Here is a 9,245-nt window from a genome sequence, read left to right as displayed (position 1 = left end):
CGGCTCCAGCCCTGCAGCCTGGCCCGCGCCGAAACACTCGTCATCGAAGTAAGAGACAAAGAGGTGAGAGCCAGGCCCAGCCTGGGCTGGGGAAGGGCAGAGGCAGGCAGGGCTGGGGTGTGGGGATGCCGGGGTCCTCGGCCCCACCTGGCTGCCGGCTCTCCATGGGATGTCAGCCAGGCCGTGCGCGCCTCCGGACCTCAGCTTTCCCATCCGAGCAGTAGGCAGAAGGGGTAGCTGGGCGGTTCCTGGGGGACTCCCCGAGAGCCCTGATTTCCGCCTTCTCTGGCAGGGGCCACCTGGCTAGGGGCCAGGGCCGGAGGGGTGGGGTCTCGCCGGGACTGAGCCCACCCCTCTGTGTTACCAGGATAGCTCCTGGCAGCTGTTCACCGTTCAGGTGCAGACTGAGGCCATCAGCGAGGGCAGGTAAGGCGGCTCCTTCGCCCCTTCCCAGAAGCCCCTGCTTCCCCCGCCCCACCCCCAACAAAGGCTGACTCTCGTGCCTCTGGCCCCAGAGAGGGAAGGTGGGTGGCTCTGTGGGGATAGGGAGGGACTGGGGCAGCTCTCGGTGCATGAGAGTAACCCCCGCCCCCCTCCCCAGCCTGGAGCTGCCCCCTCAGGCCCAGGCGGAAGACGGCCGGAGCCAGGCGGCCGTGGGCACAGTTCCAGAGGGTGCGTGGGAGGACACCGCCCAGCTGCACAGGAGGGAGGAGGCGGTGAGTGGATGGCGGGGTCCTGGATGAGCCCTTGCCCCTCTCAAGGCCTCGGTTTCTCGCCCTGTGTGGTGGGAGGGCTGGACTCCGTGTTCTCCAAGCACCTTTGGGCTCTACTGTCCCCCTCATCTGGGACCACCTGTGCGGCTCCCACCTCTCTTTCCTGCCATGCCAGTCCCTGTCCCCACCCTCCACCCTCGACACACTCACGTGGCTCCTGGACCGGGTCCAGCCTCCAACCCATCCCCTCCTCTCCCACCCAGAAGCGGGTGCTGCGGTATTACCTCTTCCAGGGCCAGCGCTATATCTGGGTGGAGACCCAACAAGCCTTCTATCAAGTCAGGTAAGAGCCAGGGCCAGCGTGGCACAGGTCACCCGCAGGTGGTGGCATGGCCTGGCCTCTGCCCTCACCTCTGCTGCTTTTGCTTCCCAAAACCTTGGGCAAGTTACTCAGATTTTCCAGGGTGAAAGGGGTGGGTCTCTGTGTATAAATAGAGGGTAAAGATAATCCCTGCCTCCTAGGGTTATTTTGAAGGTGAAATACCTAATAGTGTATGTAAAGCTTGAGCCAGGTGCAGAGACCATGCCTGTAATCCCAGCACTTTGGGAGTCTGAGGCAGGAGGATCGCTTGAGGCCAGGAGTTCAAGATCAAGCTGGGCAACACAGTGAGACCTCATCTCTTGGGAAAAAAACTTAAAGAAAAATTAGCCAGGTCTGGTGGCGTATGCCTCTATTCCCAGCTACTCAGGAGGCTGAGGCAGGAGGATCACCCGAGCCCAGGAGTTCAAGGATTCGTGTACTATGACTGCGCCACTGCACCCCAGCCTGGGCAACACAGCAAGACCCTGTCTCTAAATAATAGTAATCTGCCAGGCACAGTGGTTCACGCCTGTAATCCCAGTACTTTGGGATGCCGAGGGGAGAGGATTGCCTGAGCTCATGGGTTCAAGGCCAGCCTGGACAATATGGCAAGACCTCATCTCTACAATGAATCAAAAATTAGCTGGGCATGGTGGTGCACGCCTGTAGCTCCAGCTACTTGGAAGGCTGAGGTGGAAGGATTGCCTGAGCCCAGTAGGTTGAGGCTACAGTGCCTGTGAATGTGCCACTGCACTCTAGCCTGGGGAACAGAGTGAGACTCTGACTCAAAAAGTAATAATAATTTACGGCCAAGCTCGGTGACTCAGCCTGTAATCCCAGCACTTTGGGAGGCCGAGGCGAGTGGATTGCCTGAGGCTGTGGGTTTGAGACCCGCCTGGGCAACTTGGTGAGACCTTGTCTCTACAATAAATCAAAAAATAAGATTGGCGTGGTAGTGCATGCCTATAATTCCAGCTACTTGGAAGGCTGGGGTGAAAGGGTCACCAGACCCCAGCAGGTCAAGGCTGCGGTGGCCGGGAGCATGCTACTGCATTCCAGTCTGCGCGACAGAGTGAGACTCCAACTCAAAAATAATAATAATAATGATAATTTACGTAAAGCGGGGCACAGTGTCAGGTCCAAAGTGAAACACTCAGGCCCTGTGAATCAGCCCTGGGCTCTGACCTTGATGATCTGCTCTGCTGCCCACTAGAGGCTCAGTAAACATGAGCTCGTGACATATCACAGTGAGTCCCCCAGGGAAGGGAGTTTGCTTGAAAGTGACCCCAGGCAGCACAGGAAAGTAAGACTGGGCAGACAGAAAGTGTGGGGGGGATGCTGCCATCCCAGCTGCCACCGTGGCGCCAGGAGTTCAGTCCCCCTGGGGCCTCTTGGGGCCAGTGCAGAGCACACCCTCGGGGTGACCCACCCAGGACACTTGTCCACCAGCTCCTAGGATTGTCAGGTGCCGGCTGCTCTGGAGACACGAACTCTTCTGCACTTGTGGGGTTCTGGGCTCGCAGCAGAGCGTGGTCATACAGATAGACGTGCAAGTCCAGGCAGCATTTGAAGGAAGCTACTGTGTCTCTCAGCCGTGAGGCCAAGCGGGATGGGGGTGGCACTCACAGCCTCTGGTATGGGATGAGGATACAGAAATCGCCGGCGTATCCATCACTTAGCAAGTGGCAGACACTGAGGCCTGGCTGGTCACATGTATCCACTCAAGACCCTGGAAGTAGACGCTGTCACCGTGCCATTTTGCAGATGAGATAGCTGAGGCCCAGAGAGGTGAAGTGACTTGCCCAAGGTATCATGGTGTAAATACTGCTCTTGCCACTGGACGGTAGCTACTCATGTCACTATTAAAATGATCATTAAGCCAGGCTCGGTGGCTCAGCCTGTAATCTCGCGCTTTGGAAGGCTGAGGTGAGTGGATTGCCTGAGCCCACGGGTTCGAGACCCGCCTGGGCAACTTATTGAGACCTCACTCTACAATAAATCAAAAAATCAGCCAGGCGTGGTAGCACGCGCCTGTAATTCTGGCTATTTGGAAGGCTGAGGCGGAAGGATCGCTGGAGCCCAGCAGGTCGAGGCTGTGGTGGCCGGGAGCGACCACTGCACTCCAGTCTGGGCGACAGAGTGGGACTCCCACTCAAAAAAAAAAAGGGGGGTCATCATCATCTCTCATCATTCTCCCTCCTCGATGACATGGTTTGGGGCCCAGTCAGAGGAACCAAAGAAGGCTGAGCCCAGAGACTGTGAGGGACCCGCTTTCTCCAGGAGCTTAGTGTACAGGAGGGGTCTGGGGGTTCTGGAGCTCTGGGGCCCAGGCCTGCACGGGAAGGGGGCTGCAGGGCTCAGGCCCCAGGGCCCACACAAGCGTCACCTCCCACCCCACCAGCCTGCTGGACCATGGCCGCACCTGTGATGACGTCCACAGCTCCCGCCACGGCCTCGGTCTCCAGGACCAAACTGTGAGGTGGGTGCTGCCTGGACCAGGGTTCCCCGAGAGCTGGGGACCTCTGTCTGGCCCCTTCGCCCCGAAGTGTGACTGCCTTTCCATCACCCGCCTTTTTGGGGCCTTAGTTTCCCTAGCTGTAAAGTGGGGCGCCCTGTCGTGGGAGGATGCAGCCCTGGCCCCTCTCTCTAACGGCTTGGCCTCATGCTCCTTACAGGAAGGCTGTTTATGGCCCCAACGTGATCAGCATACCGGTCAAGTCCTACCCCCAGCTGCTGGTGGACGAGGTAGGGCTGTCCTGGGTCTCACAGCCCTGGCCTGGCGTGCTGTGTGACCCAGCCCAGGGCTTGCCTCCTCTGGGCCTCTTGACAGCAGCAGACCAGACCAGCTGTCACCTTCTCCGTAGCGGAGGGTCAGCTCTGGCCAGGTCCAGGAATTGGAGGTTCGGCTCAAGGCTTGGGCCGGAGATGGGGGACACTGAGATGGGGTTACAGGCCAAGAGGCAAACCTCTGCAAACTGAGCCCCGCCAGGTGCCTGGGACACACTCTGGGCTCGACCTGCTGGGCTCCGGTGATCCTTCCACCTCAGCCTTCCAAGTAGCCAGAACTTCCCATGTGCCGTCCACCCTCCATCTCCCCACAGCCCTGTGGGCGGGGCCGGGGTCTGCCCTCTGCACACTTGAGGAACCCAAGCTTTGGGCGGGGAGGGCATAAGCTGGCCGGGGTCACACAGGGACAAAGGGAAACCAGCGACCCTGACACATGTAGAGTAAAATGTGAACATCCCAGCCCTGCCCCAGGCAGGGACCATGAAAGAGAATCTTGAAGTCAGCCACTTAGGAACCATGCGGTTTTAGGCCAGTGACTCTACCCTTCCCTGCCTCAGTTTCCGCACCTGTAGAGTGGAGCTGATGAGGGCACTTGCCTTGGGGAATTGTCATCACCATCACAGGACACGTAGATGAAGAGCTTGGCGTGGTGGGGGCTCAGCAGGTGTCCGTGTCCCCCTAGGGAAGAGAGCCCGGGACTCCAGGGACGTCTGGTCGGTGGGATGGGACTGACCAGGAGAGGCATGGCGTCAGTTGGGGGCGGCCCCTGGGCCCTCTGCCCCATGACTGGGCAGCCCTGGGACCTCACCCTGACGCCGCCCGCCCTTCCCCCAGGCTCTGAACCCCTACTATGGGTTCCAGGCCTTCAGCATCGCGCTGTGGCTGGCTGACCACTACTACTGGTACGCGCTGTGCATTCTCCTCATCTCCACCGTGTCCATCTGCCTGTCGCTCTACAAGACCAGAACGGTGGGTGGTATGAGGTGGCAGAGCCGGTGGGCGGGAGGGTCTCCTGGGGCTCCACCCACCCACCGTGCTCTTGTCCCCGCCCACAGCAAAGCCAGACCCTGAGGGACATGGTCCAGCTGTCCGTGCGGATGCGTGTGTGCCGGCCAGGGGGAGGTGAGAAGCTGGGCTTGGGGGTGCCAGAGCAGGCGGGGTTGGTCGGGGGGTGGCCGGGGCCAGGGCTTGGGAAGCTGGGGATGGGGGGGGACAGCTAGGGCTTGTGGGCTGGAAGGATGAGTGGTAGTACAGGGATGGCCGGGTCTTAGGGGGAAGGAAGCAGGCAGGGAGGGCTGGGACCAGGGCTTGATGGGGTGGGGGGGGATAGGTAGGGAGATGGCTGGGGTCAGGACTTGGAGAGTGGGGGATCAGGGTGCTAGGTGGGAGGGCAGCTGGAGCCCAGGCTTGGGGGTGTGGGGGGGATAGGTGGGAGAGGGCTGGGGCCAGAGCTTGGCCGGGTCGGGGGACGACTGGGGTGGCCTGGCCGCACTGAGCTCCCACTTGCCCACAGAGGAAGAATGGGTCGACTCCAGCGAGCTGGTGCCTGGAGACTGCCTGGTGCTGCCGCAGGAGGGCGGGCTGGTGCCCTGCGACGCTGCCCTGGTGGCTGGCGAGTGCATGGTCAATGAGAGCTCCTTGACGGGTGAGTCCTGGCCCTGGCCCATGGCGGTCCTCCTCCCAGCCGCTGCCTCACGTTTAGTTTGAGTTTTCTCTTCCCTTTTCTCTAAGTAACAGTCCTGGCTTCCGCACTTGCTAACCCCACCCCCGGGGGCCGTCTCACCAACCTCTCCGTGCCTCAGTTTCCTCATCTGTAAAATGGGCTGTCAGTTGCTCCTCCTGGATAGAGTTGTGTGAAGTGCTTACAGTAAGCACCTAGTGTTTGTGAGTTATTTCTCTTTTTTTTTTTTTTTTTGAGTCGGAGTCTCACTCTGTCACCCAGGCTGAAGGGCAGTGGCCGCTCCTGGCCACTGCAGCCTCGACCTGCTGGGCTCCGGCGATCCTTCCGCCTCAGCCTTCCAAGTAGTCAGAATTACAGGCATGCACTACTACACCCGGCTGATTTTTTTTTTTTATTTATTGTAGAGATGAGGTCTCGCTGCCCAGACGGGTCTCGAACCCACGGGCTCAGGCAATCCACTCACCTCAGCCTCCCAAAGGCGCAGGATTATAGGCTGAGCCACTGATCCCGGCTTAGTTTTTGATTTATTGTAGAGACGAGGTCCCGTCAAGTTGCCCGGGCAGGTCTCGAACCCATGAGTTATTTCTCTACAAATGCCAACCTCAGGTCGTAAAATCTCCAGACCACACAGGAGGGTGCGGAGCACTAACTGGGATTCCCCACCCATGCCCTCTCCAGGGCAGCCATTGTGAAGGGCTGGAGGTGTCTTTCAAGGCCTTTCCTGTGCTTTTCTATAATGTGCACATAGGAAAGTGTGCCTTTTGTGAATGTGGGCCGGGCTCCGTGTCACATTCCATACTTTGCTTGTTCTCCTGGGCATCCTTCCTTGAGCACATCCAGCTCCCCTCTCAACTGCAGAAGGGCCACATGATGGTCCCCTAGCGGCAGGTGTGTGGGTTGTGACTTTCCAGCCACAGCAGACACTGCCACAGAGAGTGGCCTCATCTGTGTGTCTCGATGTGTGTGAGAGTTTCTTCCTCTGGGATGTACTCAGTTTTGTGGGGCAAACTGGGGAGAGTTTACTGACAACCACAGGAGAGTGGTCTTTTTCAGGGAAGGTTTCTGGCTGGAGTTTTATTTGTATAATCTAGTAATAATAATATTAGTGTCCGGGTGTGGTGGCCCCTGGCTATAATCCCAACACATTGGAAGACAGAGACAAGAGGATTGCCTGAGCCCTGGGATTTGAGACCAGCCTGGGCAACATGGTGAGACCTCACTGCCTCAAAAAAACAAAAATCGAAAAATTAGCTGGGGGTGGTGGTGTGTGCCTGTAGTTCCAGCAACTTAGAAGGCTGAGGCTGAAGGATCGCCTGAGCCCAGCAGGTCGAGGCTGTGACACTCATAAGCGTGTCACCCACTTCCACCTGGGCGACAGAGTGAGACTCCTAATAAATGATGATGATGATTGATAGATTCGTGGGTGCATGCCCTGAGCCGGGCCCTCCATAAACTGTCTACACTTGCCTTATCTGCCCACCTCGTGGGGGCAGAGACGGCGCCTAGATTGTCCCTGAGCCCCTTGCGGGAATCTGCACACAGTAGGTGCTCACTAGTCTCATGCGGCCAGGCTCAGTGCCTCAGCCTGTAATCCCAGCACTTTGGGAGGTCAAGGCAAGTGGACTGGCTGAACTCGCGGGTTCGAGACCAGCCAGGGCAACTTGGCGAGACCTCGTCTCTACAATAAATCAAAAAATTAGCCGGGTATGGTAGCGCGCACCTGTAGTTCTAGCTACTTGGAAGGCTGAGGCAGAAGGATTGCCAGGGCCTAGCAGGTCGAGGCTGCGGTGGCCGGGAGCGGCCAACTGCACTCCAGTCTGGGTGATAGAGTGAAACCCCGCAGACATTCATAAGGGATTGATGCTCTTTCCCAAGCAGCCTGCTCAGGGCTTTGGGGAAGTTACACCCTCTGCCCTGTGCAGATATCCTTATTGACTTGAATTCCAGAAGCGGGAAATGCATGTTACCACAGAGAGGGGACCCAAAAAAACCAGAATTTATTTATAAAAAAGTATGTATTTCTTCTTACATGTTTATACTACGCTTCAGTCACCTTCAGAGTCCTCTCAGTTTGCTGTAATACACCTATCAAGATGCTTTTCCTTTTTTTTTTTTTTGAGTTGGAGTTTCACTCTGTCACCCAGACTAGAGAGTGCAGTGGCTGCTCCCGGCCACCGCAGCCTCAACCTGCTGGGCTCCGGGGATCCTTCCGCCTCAGCCTTCCAGGTAGCCGGAATTACAGGCACGCGCTACCATGCCCAGCTAATTTTTGATTTATTGTAGAGATGAGGTCTTGCCAAGTTGCCCAGGTGGGTTTCGAACCTGCGGGCTCAGGCCATCCACTCACCTCAGCCTCCCAAAGTGCGGGATTACAGGCTGAGCCACTGAGCCCAGCCTAGAACAGCTTTTGAACTCATCAGTTTTGATGCCCTTTAATGCTTTTGCCGTTTTTTGTTTTGCCTCTTCCACACTGGTAAAACGTTTCCCTTTGAGGACTTTGTTTATCTAGGGAAACAAACAAAAAGAAAGTCCCTCAGGGTGAGACTGGGTGAATAGGGAGGGTGGCGCAGGGGGAAATGCCATTTTTGTTCAAAAACTGCCGAACACTCAGCACAGCGTGGACAGGCGCATTGCCATAGTGGAAGAACCGGTCACCTGTTTGCTACAAATTAGAACATTTCTTCCACCAATTGTGAAGCAAACCTGATCAAAACTTTCAGATAAAAACTTTGGTTGGACATTTAATCCAAAGGAACAAACTCCGAATGCACTACAATGGCCTGCCCTCCAAAAGATAATTCTGGGGTTTTTTTGGATACCCTCTCATAAAATTCCAACAGGAGGAAAAAGGTTCCCCCCACCTGACCCCACTATACACGTGACACCCACGCATTCTCTGCCTGACCCCTTCCCACCTAGATATGGGAGCTGATGGTCATCCCCTTCCTGGAGTGTCTCAACATGCTCCTATGTCTTCTGTCCTCTCTGAGCCTTGGTGTTCCTCTCTAAAATGGGGCTGTAGGCCAGGCGTGGTGGCTCACGCCTATAATCCCAGCACTTTGGGAGGCCGAGGTGAGAGGATTCCCTGAGCCCACGGGTTCAAGACCAGCCTGGGCAACTTGGTGAACCCTCATCTCTACAATCAATAAATAAGTAAAAAACTAGCTGGGTGTGGTGGCACATTCCTTTAGTTCCAGCTACTTGGGAGGCTGAGGCAGAAGGATTGTCTGAGCCCAGCAGGTCGAGGCGGCAGTGGCTGTGAGCAGCATGCCACTGCACTCCAGCCTGGGCAATAGAGTGAGACCCCAACTCAGGAAAAAAAAAAAATGGGGCTGTAGGCTAGGTACTGTGGCTTATGCTATAACGTCAGCACCTTTGAGAGGACAAGGCCGGAGGATCGCTTGAAGCCAGGAGTTCAACACCAGCCTGGGTGATATAGCAAGATCCCATCTCTACAAAATAATTAGCAGAGCATAGTAGCACGCACCTGTACTCCCAGCTACTTGGGAAGTTGAGGCAGGAGGATCACTTGAGCCCAGGAGATTAAGACTGCGGTGAACCATGATTGCGCCGCTGCAGTCCAGGCTGAGTGACAGAGTAAGACCCTGTCTCTTAAAAAATTAATAATATGCTGGGCTCGGCGGCTCAGCCTGTAATCCGCGCTTTGGGAGGCTGAGGTGAGTGGATTGCCTGAGCCCGCGGG

General features: G+C 56.9%; 1 protein-coding gene across 1 annotated transcript in view; it reads left to right on the top strand.

Annotated features, from left to right (window-relative positions):
- The first annotated feature begins 6 nt into the window (after positions 1 to 6).
- ATP13A2 (ATPase 13A2) overlaps positions 7 to 9,245 on the top strand; it is a 19,753-nt gene continuing 10,514 nt past the window's right edge. Inside the window, exons 1-9 of the mRNA XM_021710933.1 lie at positions 7 to 63; positions 368 to 426; positions 602 to 716; positions 977 to 1,056; positions 3,476 to 3,553; positions 3,750 to 3,819; positions 4,723 to 4,830; positions 4,917 to 4,983; positions 5,375 to 5,506. Of these exons, the coding sequence (XP_021566608.1) occupies positions 4,938 to 4,983; positions 5,375 to 5,506 (178 nt within the window). The 5' untranslated portion in view covers positions 7 to 63; positions 368 to 426; positions 602 to 716; ... (3 more) ...; positions 4,723 to 4,830; positions 4,917 to 4,937. The remainder of the gene's footprint in view (positions 64 to 367; positions 427 to 601; positions 717 to 976; positions 1,057 to 3,475; positions 3,554 to 3,749; positions 3,820 to 4,722; positions 4,831 to 4,916; positions 4,984 to 5,374; positions 5,507 to 9,245) is intronic.

This window comes from Carlito syrichta, unplaced genomic scaffold (assembly GCF_000164805.1).
Source record: "Carlito syrichta isolate Samal-C Ts95f unplaced genomic scaffold, Tarsius_syrichta-2.0.1 Scaffold301679, whole genome shotgun sequence".
Taxonomy (NCBI): domain Eukaryota; kingdom Metazoa; phylum Chordata; class Mammalia; order Primates; family Tarsiidae; genus Carlito; species Carlito syrichta.
Note: the sequence above shows the minus strand (reverse complement) of the source record. Positions and strands in the feature narration are given on the sequence as shown.